General features: G+C 31.0%; 1 protein-coding gene across 1 annotated transcript; it reads left to right on the top strand.

Annotated features, from left to right (window-relative positions):
- Nucleotides 1–646: 646 nt before the first annotated feature.
- On the top strand, nt 647–20,837 carry LOC115885231 (equilibrative nucleoside transporter 1-like). Its single transcript, XM_030904068.1, has 9 exons — nt 647–825; nt 4,004–4,254; nt 4,360–4,606; nt 7,104–7,154; nt 9,874–10,117; nt 13,798–13,985; nt 14,312–14,397; nt 19,434–19,633; nt 20,641–20,837. Exons 1-9 carry the CDS (start codon nt 789–791, stop codon nt 20,750–20,752), a joined length of 1,416 nt encoding a protein of 471 aa, XP_030759928.1. The 5' UTR covers nt 647–788; the 3' UTR covers nt 20,753–20,837.
- The last annotated feature ends 411 nt before the right edge of the window (nt 20,838–21,248 follow it).

Below are 21,248 nucleotides of genomic sequence, written 5' to 3' on the forward strand. Positions count from 1 at the left end.
ATTATGATATTTTAATAATATACCGTACGATAAAAAAAACAGCGCAAAGTTAGCTTGGAAATGATAATCCATAATATACTGCCATATAGGCTACTGGTTAAAATCGAGAAAAATATACGCTTTAAAGCTAAATCTTTAATAACTTAAAAACGATTTATTTTAGGTACAGGAACATGTATAGTCAGAAAGTAACAAATTTTTGCTAAAACAATTAATATGCTAAAAATGATGCTGATAATAATGATAATACTCTTTATAAAAAAATACCTTCTGAAAAAGATTTTATTCAATGTATCCGTCGAACTAAAAGTAAAATTATGATTTTATGGAAGGACAATGCTGAATGCTCTTAAATTAAAATGAAAAAAACTCGAAGTCTCGGTTTCATACATATTTATATTAAAACTATGTGACACGTGTTTCGCTTATACCACCAGAAAAAATTAAAATTAAAATAACATAGGTACGTTCACATTTTACATATTCAAACAACACTCAAACCACGACACTTAACACTGTGTTTGCTGTTGTTAATTTTAATTTTTGTCTGCTGATGCTCGTATGAGCGAAACACGTGATTTAACCATTTCTGTCAAATATATATTAAAAAAATATACTTGCATCACAAATCATACACGATCAATACCGTACACATTATATATAAATCTTGATAATACTCAAACGATCAATGTTATCAATACATATATTTAATAATTTAAACTGGTAATTGTACTTAAAAAAACAATTAAATTAATATTAGTTTGAATTGGTCCATTTGTTTTATAAGTATGGCGAGTTCAGAAGAAAATATTTACATTATAGAACGTAAGTACGAATACAAGTTTATTCAATATTACAAACTAACGATATAAATTATACTACCATATGTTAAAAAAACCGTGTCAAAAACAGCTGAGGAATGACAAAAATTAACTCTAATTATAAAAATATTAAAAAACAGATAGATCATTTCCAGACACACAAATCAAGAAAAAAAATCTCGACTTTTGAACTACACCATTACAAAATGCCATAGTTTTAAACTACACCATTATAAAAATCATTTTTACTTGACTTTTTACTTACTTTACTTTGATATAAACATAAATTACAATCTTCTTAAGGCCAACTGGCAGTAAGCGCTACTAAAAAATAAATATGAGTATGGGCTAAGTAAATGACGTCTAGAGCTTGACCTCGCCAAGATGACCATCCATTGCCATTCCCCGGTCACTGTCAATGAATTCAAAAATGACAATGTAAATGACCAAAACCAGCATATTATTTTTTAAAAATTTAAAAGGTATTATGATGTCTTTATTTATTTTCTGTTAATTTTATTTCTTAAAATTATCGATAGCTTTTTTTTGGAACATCAGAATAAAAGTTTCATTAACGAAAAGAAATAGAAGACACAAAATGCAGACACATGCTTACATAAAGTATTATATGAGCTACTTTATGACGATGGGCTAATGATTTTATCTATATTTATATATATTTTATTTTACTAATATATAAAATCCTTAAGTGACTGACATACTTATTAATCACGATCCTGTTCAAACCACTCAACGTAAGAAGCTCAATTTTGGCATACAGGTTGATTCTAGGGTGTAGAGGTTCGATAAGAAGGGATTTTTGAAATTCCAGTTCCAAGAGGGTGAAACCACCCCTCAAATGTTACAATATTTTTTTATTTAAAAAACGGCCAAGTTTCCGAAAAAACGCTTAAACATGTGTATTTTATTTTGTTTTTTTACATATTTTAAAATTTTTGAAAAATGTATACAGAGTGTTTCGAAAAATCTGGTCATTGATTTAACACGATCCTGTTTAAAGCGCTTGACGTAAAAAGCTGATTTTTGGAAAACGAATTGATTGAAAAAATTCCTTCTTATCGAACCTCTACACCCTAGAGGTTCGATAAGAAGGGAATTTTCGAAACTCGAATTCTAAGGGAGTGAAACCACCCCTCAAATATTAGAATATATTTTATTTAAAAACCGGTGAGTTTTTCGGAAAAACTCTTAATCACGTATATTTTATTTTTTGTTTTACATATTTTAAGATTTTTTAAAAAATTATACAGGGTGTTTCATAAAATATGACAATTGAGTAATCACGATTCTGTTTAAACTGCTTGAAGTTTAAAGCTGATTTTTGGCAAACGGATTGACTGTGGGGTGTAGAGGGTCGATAAGGAGGGGTTTCTCGAATCTCAAATTCCAAGAGGGTGAAAACGCCCCTCAAATATTACAATATTTGTTATTTAAAATACGGTTAGTCCTTCGGGAAAACACTTGGACAGGCATAATTTATTTTGTTTTTTTTACATATTTTGATTTTTTTTAAAAAATCATACAGGGTGTTTCAAAAAGTTGGGTAATTTATTAACCACGATTCTGCTTAAACTGCTTGACGTAAAAAGCTTATTTTTGGCAAACGGATTTTTCGAAAGTAAAATTCCAACGGGATGAAACTACCCCTCAAATATTACCAAGTTATGTAATAATATCGCCATATTGTTTTTTCTCATGCTGACATAAATGTGAGGAATTTTTATCCAGTTTGTATGTTAATGTAAATTCTTGCATTGCTTTATCATCACCATTACAAATGATTAATTCGACGCGAACGAAGTCGCTGGTACACGCTAGTATATATATAAAATAACATCTTTCATATTCCTATATTTTATATTTCCGATTATTTTTAGTAATTATCTACATATAGGATGGCTTATAGGTTAATTTACTAAAAATGCACGAAATATAGTACAGTCAGAACCCTTTCCTACAATAATTAGCTCCACTGTATCTGTGGATCGATTCCTAATTATCAATTCTTTCATTTATATTCCATAAATTAAAAAATACAATGAACGATAAGAGTAATTGAGTTAAAATACCAACTGGATTTTTTTTATATTATCTACATTTGAATTAGATTATTAAAAACTATTGTTTTGATATCATTAGGTTAAATATTTCAAATTGAGTACTGACTACCCTCAAGTGCATTTAGTTAATCAGCATTTATCTTAATTTATCTTCTGATTATTTTCATGTATCATGATTTTTTAAAGAAGAAAGAAAAATATTTAAATTCCATCTATAGCCTTTTTTATTTTTGCCGGTGCTGTCGCCATTGGAGAATCTCGTAAACAACCGAGTTATTTAAGTTAGCTTCTTAAAAAATATAGCGAGTACACGAAAAATTTATTAGTACAATTGCGGAAAATTCTAAAAAAATAGAATAAAAAGGTAAACTTATGATATCTTCAGAAGGTGTAACATGTACAATAATTTATTATTCAATCTAATAAAACTTTAGAGGTGTGTAATACCACGCCGGCACCGGTTACAGTAGCGAGAATAGTTCTGTATAGTTTTAGGCATAGTTTTGTATGGTTTTGCTAGTTGGGGCATATCTTGGGCTATCTGGACTGAGTGGATTGTAACAAAATATTTTAAGGGTATCTACATAATTATAATTTTAGAAGACGTTCATAAAAAAATAAGCACTAGTCGATTAATAAGAAGTAAACCATTAATATTGATTAAATTATATTTTATCCTCGTAGCATATGCCAATTTAATTTGTTCTTTATGTAATCACGTTCTTTTCTCACTTGTTTTGTCGAACTGCCTGAATCCGTTTTTGTTTTTGATCAAATCGGTGTGATAAAGCTGGGAAGATGTATAATGTTGTTCCGGGAGAGTTGTATTGAGACCCAGCAACCACGCAATGTCGCCCTCTTTTTCATGTTGACATTTTTCAAAAATTTTATTATTATTTGAAATTATTACAACAGAACTGGTTTATTAACCTGGATATTTTCACTTAAATTTTAACTAAAAACCTAACCTAACTAAACAAAAATAAACTAAATACACAGCACACACGCGTTTACATTATAAATATTAAAACAACACTTTTATTATTTTTATTTATTATTTACCCGATAAATTTGATAATGCCAATTTTTGTATTTTTTTAGCCTTACCACCGCCTTATTTTGACATAGAAGTTATACCAAGAGCCTCCAATCGTGCGAGTAAAACAAACGAGAAGGAGCATTCAATTGGCAAGCAATATGATATTTTTGGGAAAGACCAAAATATTGGAAAGAATATTGATTCTGAAATATCTAATGAACCTAATGATCGACTTTATTTTGTACTAGTAGTTGTAGGTCTTTTGGGTTTAGTACATATGCTTCCTTACACTTTCTTTATGACAGCTAATGAGGTAAACTAATGAAGTTCTTATAATAAAATAAAGAAAATCAGTCTAATATAAAAAATATATAAATTCTCACTTTCATAAAATATGATTCTTTGTTTTTTTTTTCAGTATTGGATGTATAAATTCAGGAATACCACCTCAAATAGTACAGATGCAAATGAAAGAACGTACTTACAAACCAATTTCAATTCATTGAACCAACTATACACGACGGTACCAACTGTTCTGAGTAATTTCTTGTTGGCGTTTGTAGCTCATAAAATAAAGGCTATGACTAGAATTATTTTTACTTTGGCACTACATACGTCTATATTTGGGACAGCAGCAATTTTTGCAAAAATAAATACAGACAGTTGTAAGTATTCATAATATAAAAATAATTGTGTGTGCACTATGTGAGCATATTTGAAGTGAAACTTCTTCTTACTTCCGTCTGTCCATCTGAGCGGTCTGAGCATACCATTTGGGTACCTTTATCCACGTGCCTAGTTTGGTTCCAATCGACCCATAATTAAGAAAAATCCTGATGATTTTGTCGATATAGAGACATCGGTTGGAAACGTCTAGGGCGTCATCTTGTAGCCCGTCCCCAATTATGCCGAAATCGACCCACATTTTTCTTCAATATCAAATCGTTAGTTCCACTCTGATGAAGATTTAAAAAAAAACGTCGTATCCAACTTTGCAGGGTGCGACCGTGTGCACCGTCGCTCACATATCCTACCCACCAAATTTGGTCGCGATCGGACGACATCAACTTTCGACGATCGACGACGTTTCTTACGTCAAAATTAACGGTCAAACTACACAGTCCAGTTGGCCTTGGTCCAGTCTATTGGTATAGCAAATTTCATTTAAATCGGACGATTCTTTGATTTTAATCATTGATGATTGGGGTTTCGTAGTGCACGAAACGTCGCGTCGTCAAAATATCATGAGAAGATGGGGCTCGTCCGCCATCTTCTCCATTATCTCCTTCAAAGCCTTTTATTGAAAATATCGCCTTCCCTCAGTTGTTTTGAAATATCCTTTTTGTTTATTTTGAACAATTCATTTTGATTTGGCGTCCAAATAACTATTTAAGTTATTTTCTCTCAATTAGAAAGAAACTGACAGTCAACGCTCCCAAAACATAAATTGTTAACTTAAAAAAAATATGATAATTTGTCTTTTCTGAGCATTAAAGCACCAAAAGTCCTAAAACCACAGATGCTAGGAGAAACAAAGATTTCATTTGCCAAAGAAACAAAGTATCTTGGAGTATTTTTTTGATCAAAAGCTCACACGGAATACTCACACAGCGAAAATAACACAGAAGGCTGCTATCTCTTTAGGTAGGTACAGAAGGATGTATGAAAAAAAACTAGGGACTTAACCCTAAAATGAGTCAATCGTTATACATAAGAGGTGTAAGACTGATGATAACCTACGGGTCGGTGGTGTGGTGGACAAAGACATTGTAAGTGGGTGCGATAAGGCAAATAGTCAATCCACATAAGGCGTTCCACACAAATGTTCCTTGCTTGTGTGTAACGGCACCATGAAAACGTTTCTATGGCATTGCAAAAGCAGTCATCAGAATGGCTACAAAATGACGGGTAGCCAGCAAATCTCTAAAATTGTGGAAAACTGAAAGAATAGGACTGGAGAATGTAATCTAAGGATCAGAAGAGGATATTGTAGTCCTCTGATCTGAAAAAAATCTAATTTTATCTTATCTCAAATAGATCAATAAATGTGTCAGTGGCTCGACTCGGTTTCTGATTCGGTCGTCCCTTTCTCTATCAGGTTTAGAAACTCTGGCACTACATCTTGGAGTACGTAGAGATTGCTAGCTCCCAGAATGGACTAGATTTTGGTAGCTAGTAATCTATGCCTCATATCGGAGTTATTGGTGCAGACTAATAATAAAATAAAAACTGATTTTATTAGAGATAATCCTAACCTTTCCTTTAGTTTTTGAGATAGATATCTATCCCACCAAATTGGATTTAAGAACTCAACTTTTTTTGTATTCTGAATATGCAGCATAATTTTCTGATCTCCAGGACCAGAGGTTGTAACTCTCGCTCCTTGTTATGTCCTATCATGTCTCACTTGACTAATTAGTCTAGGTTATTCTTAATAATTGATTTACGTGTTATTATTTATCATCCACCAGTTTACTTTTCGCCATCCACAAAAATATTTGATATATATATATATATATATATATATATATATATATAATATATATATATATATATATATATATATATATATATATATATATATATAAAAGTAGAATGAAATTATTGGGCAAACCTACAGTAAGATTAGCCATGAAACAGCTAAAATACGACTACCCGTAGACACTTAGTGTTTCTGCCTTCCAGCTTCATCAATACGGGAGGAATCAGCAACGATGAACTAGCGATCCTGAAAAAAGAAAAAGGGGAAGCAAACGAGGCGCTAGGCACCATTTGCAACCTGGTTTTCTCTGGGCCAATGTGATAGCGGCGAGGTAAGTTGAAGTACCTCCGCAGCGGTTTTTTGGTAGTAACGCTTGCGAATTGTGAGCTACTACTTAACCAGGTTGCAAATGGTGCCTAGCACCTCGTTTTCTTCCCCTTTTTCTTTTTTCAAGATCGCTAGTTTATCGTTGCCGATTCCTCCCGTATTGATGAAGCTGGAAGGCAGAAACACTAAGTGTCTACGGGTAGTCGTATTTTAGCTATGTTTCATGGCTAATCTTACTGTAGGTTTGCCCAATAATTTCATTCTTTTTTTTATTATAGTCCCCACGATAACATCTTTTGTTTATTCGTTTAATATAGATTTGTATACCTAATAACATATTGTTTTATTTTCAGGGCAGGATCCTTTCTATTTCATTAGCGTTGTTATGCTGATTTTGCTGATGTGTGAGTATTATTTTGAAATATTGTACAGCCATTTTAAAATTTTAGAACAGATCATTTTAATTACTAAATCACCAAAAATATGTAATTTAGAGTTAAAGGAAATATTTAAAAAAAATGATTTTTATGATACTTTTGGCTTTAAAAATAATTATTAATACAAAAATATAAAACTTTAAAAGCAACAATTTTTAAGTTCGACCAAGTTGACAATATATTTACAAATAATTAAAGAAAACATAAAGAAAGTATTCATAAAATATTTATGGATATGAACATTTTCAAGTACTGCCTAGAGCAGAATTAGAGAATGTAATAATATAGTAAGACATTTAACAGAAAAGAACGTAAAATATAAATTATATTTTTCAAGTCAAAATGGCTTTTGGTTAAAAAACCTTTATACGTTTATAGAGTGTAGGGAATTATAACTGACGTCGCAATGCATTTCATTTCATACAATACATCTGTTTGCTTTTTTGCCAAGCAATTTTGTATTTTGAATTTGATCTTAATTTAGTTAATAGTAGTCAATATATGTAGGTATACAGGATGAGTCTTCAAGAAGTGTATATATTTTAGCGGTTGTATATTTTGACCTCAGGAACACGTCTATGAGGTTTGTTTGCAAAAAAAAGGTGTTGAAAACCCTGCATATCTTATAATTAATTTCTATTAATTTTACTGCATATTTTAGAAAAAAAATTAGAACAGCCTCTTAACCGCAACACTACAAGGTGTCCCAGAAATAAGTGCAAGTATTTTAATTGGTAGTAAGTTCAACCCCAGAAACACAGTTTTTTTCACGAAAAAAAATTTTGGGAATTTTTTTTAGTTTTTAGTTAAAAAATATAATTTCTTGATAATATGGCAACATAGGTAGTAGATTAAATTTACAAGAAAGAAAATCCAGAAAAGATCCAGTGGTTCTCAAAATTTGACCAAAAAATCATTTTTGTTTGGAAAATTTCAAAGTAAGATAACTCCGTTATTTTGGACTTATTTGAAAAACGATGAAGATAAAATATGTTCCTTTTATCGAGATCTACCTCCCTTAAAATACTTGCACTTATTTCTGGGACACCCTGTATAATTACGGCACTAAATGGGATGCAAAAACAGAAAAAATCCTGTGGCTCTGATTTTTTTTAAATAAAGCATTTTTTTAATTTTTAAATTTCACTTAATTTTCATTTTCGAGGTGTGTCTCACTATTGGAATTACATGTACAACATTCTTGGTATTCGCTGGCAGTCGTTGAAATTAGTCGACTATAATTATATGGCAGACATAGACAGTTTTCCTTTGCAGTCATTGGCAGTCGCTTGGCAGTAAAATTACATTTTGGCAGTACATGTACATTTTTTGTCCAAGTGAGCCACCCCTCGGTTAGTTGGAACTTATATGAAAAACGGTAAAGAGAAAATATGTTTCTTTTATAGAGATCTACCAGCCTTGAAAAAAATTTAAGTTATTTAAGACTCACCCTGTATATTAATTTTAGCTTTTAGTATAAAAAATCCATCGTAAAAGATTAAAAAAAGGCTACATAGAAACACCTATTTCTGATCGATTGCAGAAGTTAAGTGGCGTTAAACAATAAGGGGTGTGCGTCTGGAAATATCTATGATATCTAAGATTGTAACATTGAAACAAACTGTCTATTCAGATCGGATATACAGGGTGATCCGAATTGTATTCAGGAAACCTTGGCAGCATATGATAAAAAACGCTTCGTGTCAGATATACAGGGTGTAGAAGTTTCATTTTGATTTCCCACAATTCCAAATAATATCTAAATTTGGATGAAAATTGCTGTCTGGTTTTTTGACATGACATTCTGCTATCAATATGATTCCTACTTCTAACGTCTTGCATAGCGGTGGCACCCCCTACAAGGAATATGATTTCGAAATCCAAATTTCTCATGTCAATAAATACCCAGACAGCAATGAAGTGAATCAAAGATTTTTCCTTGATTTATGTAAGAACAATCTTCGGATTGTCACGGGATTTTTAACAGGACACTGTCTTCTCAACGAACTGGTCTTTAAGACTGAAACTAAGAAACAACGGCGGGTTCAGATTCTGTAGGGAAAAAGGGGAATCACTGAGCAGCACTGAGACGACAACCAATGTCTGCCACAAACTTTGGTACGACTGATATCGGAGATGGAGAACTAGCCGCTGTGAAGCCGTCTCATGTACTGGCTTTCTTCAAAGCCCTGAGACTGTATAATAAGATATAACTTAAGAAAGGGGGACACACAATAGATCTGTAAGGTCATGGTGATTTACTCCCCTCCCAAACATTCTACATTCTACATTCGTCTCTTAAAGCACTTGGAAAAAATTATAATAAAATAAAAAAAAATTAAGACTTTAACCACCTGTAGCTAAGAAACAAAGTAGAAGCACCCTGTACTAATAAATTAGTACTTTTGTGGTTAACTTATTCTTGGCATTTGGTCTCATTTCAGTATTGAGAATTCATTAAGAACATTGAAGGAGAAAAAGATCAAAATTTGATCGAAACGTTATATTAATTTAATTAAAACTTTTATAATAATTTTAATTAAAACGAATCGTATTAATTAAATGGGACCAAATACCAAGAATAAGTTAACCATAAATATACAAAAGAGGGTGAAAGAAGTCAACAAAAATAAATTAAATTAGTACTTTTAATAAATTATTTTCAGTAACACAACAAACGTTTTAGCTTCAATATCGTTTGGCGCAGCTGGACAGTTCGGTCTATTCTCCAGACTGCCACCGGTCTACATTAAAGCTTATCTCGTAGGAGAAGGATTTGCGGCCATGTTTAATGCCATTATGAGACTAATATCCATCGTAATTTCTCCGTCGCCTACAGGATCAGCGTTGATTTACTTCGTAACAGGCAGCGCGCTCATGTTCCTCTCCACCATTCTGACAGTAATCGCAGGACGTACGAGATATTTTAGGTAATCGTAATGATAAAGATTTTTTTTTAATTGGTTAGTATAGTCTTTTAAGAATATCATTGATTGTGAAACATTTTTTTTAAACTGTGGTCATATTAAAATATATTTAGAGCATTTAAGATAAATTATCAATAACGCTTTATAATTACTATTTACTATACAGGATGATACAGTAACTGTGATACAGTGTTCCAGTTCAGTCGCGCGACCACTGGCACTGGAACGAAGTACCTCGCGGTATAGCGTATTAGGTCGTTACCAGTTGCAACTCTTCGCGACAGACGAAGCGTTCGAGATTCCGCGACGTTACGTACTTACCAGTTCCAGTTACTAGTGTTCGCGACCCTAGGAGCGCGACCGCTGGAGCGAAATAAGGCGCTATGCGGTTACTGCGGTTTGAGCTAACTCCAAGACGATTGTAAATAATATATTTGGAAATTATAAATAATTTATAGTTTTGTCGTTATTATGATCGTCGTTCTTCCGTAACAGGTTACAACGTTACAAAAAATACCGCTCCAAAATTGCGTTACTCAAATACCGACACATAACTAGTACAGAGTGATTCTTCGCATATTAAATTTGGGAAAACATTTCCATTCAGAGAGGGGAATTTTTAGGAGAGTTTTAAACATGCAGAAAATTATTTTGACCACACGGTGTAATTCTAAATTCTGGCTCTTTGCTATTTCAATAAATATCTATTTCTATCTAATTATTGTTCTCTTACCTATTTAAATTAATTGTTTCTATGTGCAAGAGGTAAGTTTTTTTAAATGGTTTTCCAAACAAAATTTCGATTTATTAGCATTGTTTTATTATACACTCAGATGCAAAAAAAACGCAACGGAGAAATTTTTGGTCAAATTTAAAGTGTTATATTTTTGTTATTTTTAGCCCTATTTTCATAATTTTTTTAGCAAGCTGTGGATAATTATATCAACTTTAATTCGTAAACTCAGTTTTTTATAAACTTTAAATTTGGCATATTATACAGGGTTAATCGAGAGGTTGTTTTTATTCCTTAACTTTAAAACTTTTACCATCCTTTTACTATCGATAGTTGCGCCTCGGTGGTGCGAAAGTACTACCATTGCACGCAGGCCGCTATCTCCCGTTCGGGACTTAATATCTAACCGATACTTTCCGACAAGTCGGAATTAACTATCTCTGCACTGTGGTTGTCATCTTGTGGATCTCCCAAGCTCACCTGATGATGGAGTAGGGCTCCGAAACCGGTAGTGAGAGCAGGTTGATCCGCATTATGACAAACAGCGTATAATTAAATTTCTATATTAGCAGTTAAGTGGCAAGAATCCTTATATAATTTTATTATATACCTCTACTGCAAGAAATTTGTTTTCTATTTTTAATTCATATAACGTCCTATATGACCGTAATATGATAGCTTTACAACCAAAAAAGGCCCATTTTTATACAACCGTTTAGTAGTATAGAAGTTCTATAAAAAGGGTATACAACTCTTATGCAACTATTTTACTCAGCATTATATGACTATTATAAAACTAGTTTTATTGTGTATTACGTGGTCTGAAACAGAACAATAAAAACATTTGATAATTTAGCGAGGTACAAGAGTATTTTATTTTTTACCGAAGAATATTAGGAGCAAATTATATTTTAAGCGTGTCGCAAAATGAATCTAGAGGATGTGGATTGTTAAAAATGAGACTTTACTCGACAATGAAAATGGCGGGTAGAGCCAGAAGGTACAACAAATATGTACTATAAAAAATCATTAATAGGGTTTGAAAAGTAGGGACAATTTTTGTTTCGCCGAAAATATTACTGGTAGATTATTGCATATAAATTTAAACAATAAAATAAAATAAAATTTTCAAAAATTCTTGTTTTTAATTTAATTAAACACTTTATTACTGTATGTGGGAATCTTATCACAAAATAGTTCTCAAAAATAACATTTTACAATGTATTTTGATGTTTTTAATTTTGCTTCATATAATGGCGGACATAGGCCATACAAAAGTTCTGCCTTAAACATGGCGAATTATAATGCAACCATTTTATTATAAATGAATCCATTAAATAAGTCTTTGTTGTAAAATAAAACGGTATAGGATAAATATCTATCATTACACAGAATTTCCAGGCACTATAGAACTATTTTGGACATATTGAGATTTGTGACAAATAGATGTTGCCAAATCTCATTTGATTAGTATTTAAACTAACAAACATGATCAGATTTTCATGGATTCATGCACGCAATGCATTTCATGCGTGCCCGACGAGTGAGCGGCAACCTAAGGAAAAACAACAATAAAACAATACAAACATTACTACAGTAAAACTTTTACACCAACGTGGCAACAATGCTTTGAAGAAGCGAGACCACCCGAGAGATTTTGGCTTTTGAGAACCCAGGGACTTCTGGGGATTATTTGCCGTAATTTCGAGGAGTTTTTTCTTACATGCTCTTTATAACTACCACTGCGTTTGTTAACTTTTTTCCAACTTTGTCCAGAATTCATAATAGCTGTGATTGAATATACTCGTACGTAGATATTACTTTTGCAACAACAACAATAACAAAATAAATAACTAGGTATACCATTTAATTTAAAATGAGGTTATATTATACATTACCAGTTTTATAATGCAGATATTACAGCGAATTTATTTTGTTAATCACAATTTTATCATATAAGGCTATATAACTGTGTTGTATACAGCACCGTCGCACCATAGTTTAACGCAATAAAACGTTGTATCATACAACGTAATACAACTTTAATAAGACAAGTTTAAGTAACTATTATATGATCTTGTGACTACTAGTTATATGAAAATTATAGAACTCTTACATGGTGGGTATAAGAGTCTAATAAAATAATATGTTTGTTATCATATAGCATTGCCTTATTAAGTGTTATATCATACTAAAAGAAATTATCGTTTAATGCGTTATAGGATACGTTGTAAAAACTACTAGAAAATAGTTTAATATGACAACTTTTATTAAAAAACAGAATGGTCGCCAAACCAAACGCTCAATAAAATCAAGCAGTCCTTAAGACAACGCTATTCGACTGTTATAAAATAATTTAATCCTTTTAGAATTTCTTTTTGCTACTTGGGAATAATCCTTAATTACAACATATTACGACATATTACAACACCTCTCGTACACAACATTGACATGAATCAAAAAACAAAATGGTCAGGAATTTCTGACCGTAAAATTATATTTTAGGAAAATATACACACGAAATTATTGCACAAGGTGTTTTAAAGTTAGGGTAAAAAACAACCCCTCGATTAACCCTGTATAATATGCGAAATACTAAAGTTTATAAAAAATTTAGTTTACAAATTAAAGTTGATATAATTATATACAGTTTGCTAAAAAATTCGTAAAAATAGGGCTAAAAATAACAAACATATAACACTTTAAATTTGACCAAAAATTTCTCCGTTGCGTTTTTTTTTCATCTGAACATTTATTTTATTTAATAGAAAAACAGCAATTTTAAAAGATCTTAAATAGCCGATAATCTTAATAAATAGCCGAAAAAAATTGAAACGTCTCAAAAGTACTTACTATCGGTTATTGTTTTTCTGAAAAATGAGAAAAACAACCTCATATCTAGTTCTATGCAATTTAATTTGTTGTATTATTTTTTTTATTTCTATCATAGATATTATAATTCCAACACTAAAGCAGATAAGAAGGAAAAGGTCCGTGATACAAAGGAGCTATTCAGAGTTACAAAATGTGTTTGGCATATGATATTCTTAAACGCCTTATTTATAATGGCTCCATTATCATCAATTTACAACCTAGTTGTATCAGAAAATAGTAACGACCCTAATAATGTATGGGCAAGTAAGTAAAGGCAACGAAAAAATTAGTACTTTTTTTACAGTGTTAATACCGTGTAATCGAAAAATAGGCGCCAAAGACGGCTGGGGAATGACAATCGATGACAAATTTGTCGAGGTCAACCTATAAACGTAATTTACTAAAATTGGCATAAAACTTAGAGAATACTTAGAGAGATTAAAAATTGATAACGGATAGGACGATTTCAGGGACACACAAATCTGTTGTCAAAACTATATCTTTTCTGGAATTTTAAAGAAAAGTCGTCAATGACGCCGTTTTTTTTTTCGATTGTATGGTACATTTTATTTAGTATAACATTTTTGTAGATCGCTATTTTGTAACAGTATGTACATTTTTAATACCATCAATTGCTAATACATTTGGTCGTGCTATTTATAGTAAAATTGATTGGGTAAGTCTAAAATTCATACCAAATAAATTTTTAGTCACGTTATTAAGCTTGGCCGGCACAGCGTTGCCCACTTTTATATATTTTCTTTACATGAAAATAGTTTAAGAAACAAAAATAAATTAATTATAAATAATTACAGTTATTATTTACATCAACAAAACTTACATTCTTAACAGCACTTAAGGGACATAAAGGATAATTACTACCGCTTTCCTGTTCAAAATATTGTAATAGAGTTGCGATGTGTTTTTACGGCTATTAAGCTATCTTGTACACTTCGCACTAAAAGAGGTTCTAAAAAGAACAATGTTCGACTGCAAGGTCTGCTAGTAAACATTTTTAAGCTTAAAGTATGACAACACTATTTATTTAAACCAAAAACTCGTAATACAATACTAAAATGTCAAAACGGAAAAAAAGAAGGAAAGGAAATAAATAAATCAACGCGACAATTTGACATTTTTTACAGCAGAGCTACCACCTGAATACCCAGTGCGAAATTTAAATTCCAGTTAGTCGGCACGGCGACGGTTATGGCCATGGTTGGCAACAATGAATTTAAAAATAGCGCGCTCGATTACCTAACTAAAAGTTTAATTGATATCAAATATACATTTGTATTATAATTTAGTATATTGGGAATTATATAGTGTTATTGTTCCCCACATACGACACGGAGTATTGTAGCTAAACGATTAGATTTTTACAAATTGTAAGTTTTGGGTTCGTTGAAGGACTATTATAGGTACAATTTAAACATATTTTACAAGATACAGAGTCTCCCAAATAAGTAAAAGTTTTCATAGTTTGTATTTTTTTAAATTGAACACCCTGTATATTATTCTATTTTTAGATTCTAGGATTGAAATAAAGGTAAATTTCATTAAGGTTTATCACACTTACACCTTACCGTTTTTGAAATATTTTCAATTTTGTGAAATTGCAGTAAAAAAATTAATGCTTCATTTCTCCAAGGGTATTAAACGTTTTAATACTAAATATTTACTGAAGATTATTTATTGATCAGATATTGGTGTTGCAAAAATAAAAATTATACTACTTTATACAGAGTGTCCAAAAATTTATATTAAATAACTACTAGCTTTAAACGGCAATAAGTTGTTTATTTTAAATGGAATATAGGGTGTTCCATTTTGCGAGAATCAGATGCACAATTTAATTGTCTATCGAATTGTATTATACCATTTTTTACCTATCTCTTCAAGTTTTCGTAGGAAATGCATTTTGTTATAATTTAGACCTGATTTATCACTATACCCATGGAATATTGACATTTTAGATTATTTTTAAAGATGTAACAAATTTTCAAATAGTACAGGTACTAATATTGTCGATATAGTTCTCTAATTAATTTTGTTAAAGAGGATCAATAATTAATTTGATCCCAGTAGTCAAACTACATTAATTGTCCGTTTACGTTGATTAATAATAATTGCTCTATATACTAAAAAACTGAATTTTGTATGTGTATTAGACAGTATGGTAAAAAGTAACACCTTATTAATTTTATTTCATTTTTTGACAAATGCTTATTTATAACAGAGACGTTCATTTTCATAACATATTATTGTATTTAACTTATTATTGTATTGATTTCTGAGTCAAATCCACATTTATTTAGAATAGTTTTTAATTAAAACAATTAAGTATGTAATTAACTAATTTTTGGACGGAAATAATGGATTAATAATTAGTAATAATAATTGGTATACTCTTTTACAAAGATTTAAATAGTTTCCTTTTTATAAACAAATGGGCTTGCAATAATATTATTTTTACCACCTGTACATTTTGTACATATTATGTTGCTTTAAAAAAATCTAAAATGTCAATATTTCATGGGTATAGTGATAAATCAGGTCTAAATTATAAGAAAATGCATTTTGTACGAAAACTTGAAGAGATAGGTAAAAAATGGTATAATACAATTTGATAGACAATTAAATTATGCATCTGATTCTCGTAATATATACAGGGTGTTCCATTTATATTAAACAACTTATTGCCGTTTAAAGCTAATAAGTATTTAATATAAATTTTTGGTCACTCTGTATAAGGTAGTATAATTTTTATTATTGCAACACAATAACTGATCAATAAATAATCTTCAGTAAATATATAGTATTAAAATCTTTAGTACCCTTGGAGAAATCAAGCCTTAAATTTTTTACTGCAATTTCACAAAATTGAAAATATCTCTAAAACGGTAAGGTTTAAGTGTGATAAACCTTAATCAAATTTATCTTTGTTTCAACCGTAGAATCTAAAAATAGAATAATATACAGGGTGTTCCAGTTAAAAAAATACAACTATAATATTTTTTACTTACTTGGGACACTCTGTATCTTGTAAAATAATTTTTAAATTGTACCTCTAATAGTCCTTTAACGAACCCAAACATTACAATTTGTAAAAATCTAATCGTTTAGCTACAATACTCCGTGTCATATGTGGTGAACAACCCTGTATAAGTAAAATTTGTTGATTAAATTCATAGCACGGCATATAAATCATACGGCAGGCTAACTCGCTTTGGCGGGAACGCTACGCGCATATCCTCGCGCACGCCGCCATTTGCGTTTCCATCAACAGAAAGTAACCAGTGTCGTAGTTTTTTCAGCGACAACACACAGTTACGGCAGATTCGAGTCAGTAGCGTGCGGCTTAATTTATTTTAATTTTTTTCTTGAGTGATATATTTTGTTTTTGTTGTTTTATTTTTGTTTATTATGTGATATATTTGGTTTTTCTAGTTTTATTTTCGTTTCTTATGTAATATAGTTGCCAATAGGTGCCCGGTGGCGTAGATGTACAGGCTCTCGTCTACCAATCTCAAGGTAGTGGGTTCGAATCCCACACCCGGCATTTCATCAGCCGACAATTTTTATTAAAATAAAAATAGTTTGGGTACCTAGGTCGACTCAGCTTTAAATGAGTACTTGGGATTCACAATCCTGAGGTAATAATAGACGGTTGAAGCGTAGTGCTAGCCACATTACCTTCCTTTGTATACCGAACGGCTCTAGTATGGCAAGCTGAACCTTGCTACTCCCAAGGCGTCATACGGGAGCTATTATTATTATTATATAATATAATTTGTTTTAGTAGTTTTATTTTTGTTGTTCAATAAAAGTTTCTTTCTGTTTCCTAGAGATCCTATTAGGTATGTATATATGTGATTAATTATTTTAACATATTTTAGTTGTAAAAAAAAACAGTAGTATACATATTAGGACATTCAGCTAAATAGGAAGATCTAATTAAAAATCTTAACAAACTTTAATATTAGTAAGATTTAATGTTAAATATTTAGTAAAATAAATTTAATGTTGTATCTAGAATCTAGACATTAAAAATTAAATTTAAAAATCATTATATTATTCATTTAAATATAATTATAAAAATAAATAAAATGATTATATCGAAAATAAGTTAACAATACATTTTTAGGGCAAGAACATGGGCAATTGCAGCTAATAGAGAAGACTTGATTGAAGATATAAATAAGGCCCACAAGTACAGGTTGTGTTCTGTTCACTTTGAATTTAAAATGTTTACCAATTCACTTTGTAACCGTATAAAATACAATGCGGTACCTACTGTTTCCTGCCATGAAAAAAATAGAAGTTTCTCAAAAAAAATTGTGGATTTATTAATTTGTGAAATTTGAATATTAATAAAATTTGCTAGCCCATTGATGGGCATAATTTGTACGTAGCCTCTTTATATTGTTCAATAAATATTTTATTGGTATTTTTTAATTCTTGTTTGTAACTCGTGGCATGTTTTTGTTAGTTGCATGTTTTTTAATTTTAACTGTCTATTCTCTACAGTGAAATATTTAATTGATTTTCATTTTTACTTTTCGAGAAGTATGCGCGGTTAACGATTCATTTGTTTGGACAAAGTATTGTAAATAAAATACAGTTTCAGTCAATTACAGTATTTTTTTAATACGACCCTGTCGTGTTTTCTGAGAAATTTTTTAATACGTTTTAATCCGGCCCTGACTAGGAAACCATAATGGCGCCGACAAGGTCAAATTTTATAGAAATTTTTAAACAATAGTAAAAAAATTAATGCTTCATTTCTCCAAGGGTATTAAACGTTTTAATACTAAATATTTACTGAAGATTATTTATTGATCAGATATTGGTGTTGCAAAAATAAAAATTATACTACTTTATACAGAGTGTCCAAAAATTTATATTAAATAACTACTAGCTTTAAACGGCAATAAGTTGTTTGTTTTAAATGGAATATAGGGTGTTCCTTTTTGCGAGAATCAGATGCACAATTTAATTGTCTATCGAATTGTATTATACCATTTTTTACCTATCTCTTCAAGTTTTCGTAGGAAATGCATTTTGACAGTTACAGTGTAGTACAGTTAGGAGAATCCCAAATGCTAAGAAGAGGCAGATGAAATGATCAAACAAGGCGCATCAATGTTACTCACAAATTCAGAACGATTATTTGATTCCATATAAATACATTTACAAAAATGCCACAAAATAGTGGGTCGCCAATAAATCTCTAAAATTGGGGAAAAATTATCAGGGACAGGTAAAATAGGTCATAGTAGAACCACAGTAGAAGACTCGCCGAAATTACAGCAGATCAGGCAGATCTGATAAGCAAAAAAGGAAAACTGAGAAATCTATAGTGGTTCTAATAAAAGGGCATTGCGAGCTCAATAAGAATGTAAGGGTTTGACAGACAAAGCAATTGCAGATTCTGTCAACTGAAAGAAGAAACGCAGAGAACGCATTCTAGTTTAATGTGATAGTCTGGCAAATGTTCGGTCCTTTGTGTGAAACAAAAATAAGCCATTACAAAAAGTCCTCAAGTGATTAGATTATTATTGTACTCTGTAATCTATAGATCTCTTCTAAGTCTACAATGGATCTGCAAAGGTCGCAATAACCCAATAGCCATCTCATAAAATCTGATTTAAATTAATAATTTTTAAAATAATTTTAAGTTTATTTAATTTCATACTCTCTTACTTTTAGGATTGCCCTATTCCCATCATTTATCTGATAGTTACCGGATTTCAAGCAGTATCAACAACATGTATATTCTTCGCCAATGCAAAACCTAGACATCATCTGCCGGTGATTTTGACTCATGATTGGCAGTACAGTTTTGCCATGGCAACCTATGCATTTTTGCAAGGGTTTATTGCTACTCTTATGTCTATGAAGACAATTAGGTAAGTTTGTTTGGGAGTAAAAGTGTGGATATTGATTTTGGACTCCAATTTTCTCAATCAAAATTGAAGTTGTTAGTAATGTTTTCATTATCTACAATTATAGATTTAAAACAAAAGCTATACACCAATCAAAACGTTATATGATGGCAATTCAAAATAAGTTTCTTGATAATTAATGCAGTAAATGTTATATGTTATACAGGATCCGGCAATAGTGCGTCGGGCATCTGTACCTCCTAGATTAAAAAACTTGAGAATTTTGTTTAGGTGTAAACCTAAAGTATGTATGAGGATGTATTTTCGGAAAATATTTTAACTTCTATAGGGTGGCTCAAAAAAGTGTGAGTGGATCTGGATGATTTTTTTTTAATGGAACACCCTGTACTATACTACTTTGCTCTCTCTTCAAATTACATCTGTCTCATGATATGAAGTAGATTTTATTATTTTTATTTTTTTTAGAGATGCATTTTCCTAGATATGTACTTATTAAAACAGTTTCATCCATATCAAGAATTATTTAGTTAACTTATGTCAAAATAAAACAAAATAAAACATTAAATCACCACAATACATCAAAACACTTAATTTTACACTGGACGCGCGTTTCGCTAACCATGTTAGCATCATCAGCAGATGAATATAAACTCCCTTAACTTTTGAGTTTATAATCATCTGCTGATGATGCTAACATGGTTAGCGAAACGCGCGTCCAGTGTAAAAGTAAAAGTATTTTGGTGTATTGTGGTGATTTAGTGTTTTATTTTGCTGTGTAACACCAAAGGTTCCAACCCTCAACTGTAACTTATGTCACTGGGTATATAATAGATTATAATGAAAATTGCTTTAAAATTTTGTTATGATCGAGGTTATGATTATACCGTATTTTATTCATAAATAAATTAAGAAGTCTAAAAGTGACACGTAAATAAGTAAATTACATATTATTTATTATTACAGTATTACATATTAATATTAATGAAATAAACATTTCTTTATTTTTGCAGGTTGCTTCCAGGTAATAGAGTGGAATTAGGAATGCTTATTCTTACATTCTTCATGAGTATAGCAGGCGCTGCATTTTCGCCGCTAGGGATATATGCAGTTAAGATTTTGTGAATTAGTTGTTTAGGAGCGATTATCGTAACCATATTGGTTAACCCTGTAAATGTATGATATTGTGCAATAAATTTTTTAACCTAAATAGGTTTATCTTTTATCGTCTATCTAGGTGCTTCCTCTCAACGAATATTGGCGAACTACAAATAATTCTTTTCGTCTTTCTGCTATTTTGGCGCGAGTTTAAACATTTATTCCTGTCCACTCTCTGGTGTTTTTTACTGACCTTTGTCTTCTGCTTGGACTTCATTTTTCTTCAATTTTACTTTAGATCATAGTTTTAGTACTCTATAGTCTTATACAATTTTTAGCCGACCATACCTACAGGTATGGTAGAGTCGGGTAGAGCCCAAGTAGCAAATTTTATTTTATAAAGGCTGTATAAACAGCTATGTGATCATTTTTATAGGATACCTCAATTCGTATAACGTGCTATAAGACCGTAATATGATAGCTTTACAACCAAAAAAGGCCCATTCTTATACAACCGTTTAGT

Source organism: Sitophilus oryzae, unplaced genomic scaffold (genome assembly GCF_002938485.1).
Source record: "Sitophilus oryzae breed Bouriz unplaced genomic scaffold, Soryzae_2.0 scaffold_377_pilon_pilon, whole genome shotgun sequence".
Classification (NCBI taxonomy): Eukaryota; Metazoa; Arthropoda; class Insecta; order Coleoptera; family Curculionidae; genus Sitophilus; species Sitophilus oryzae.

Excerpts from the sequence above, each read along its gene's own strand:
- LOC115885231 (XM_030904068.1), top strand. The coding sequence starts at position 789 with ATGGCGAGTTCAGAAGAAAATATTTACATTATAGAAC. Across the intron at positions 826-4,003 it reads AAATATTTACATTATAGAAC|CCTTACCACCGCCTTATTTT; the intron begins GTAAGTACGAAT and ends GTATTTTTTTAG. Across the intron at positions 13,986-14,311 it reads CCCTAATAATGTATGGGCAA|ATCGCTATTTTGTAACAGTA; the intron begins GTAAGTAAAGGC and ends ACATTTTTGTAG.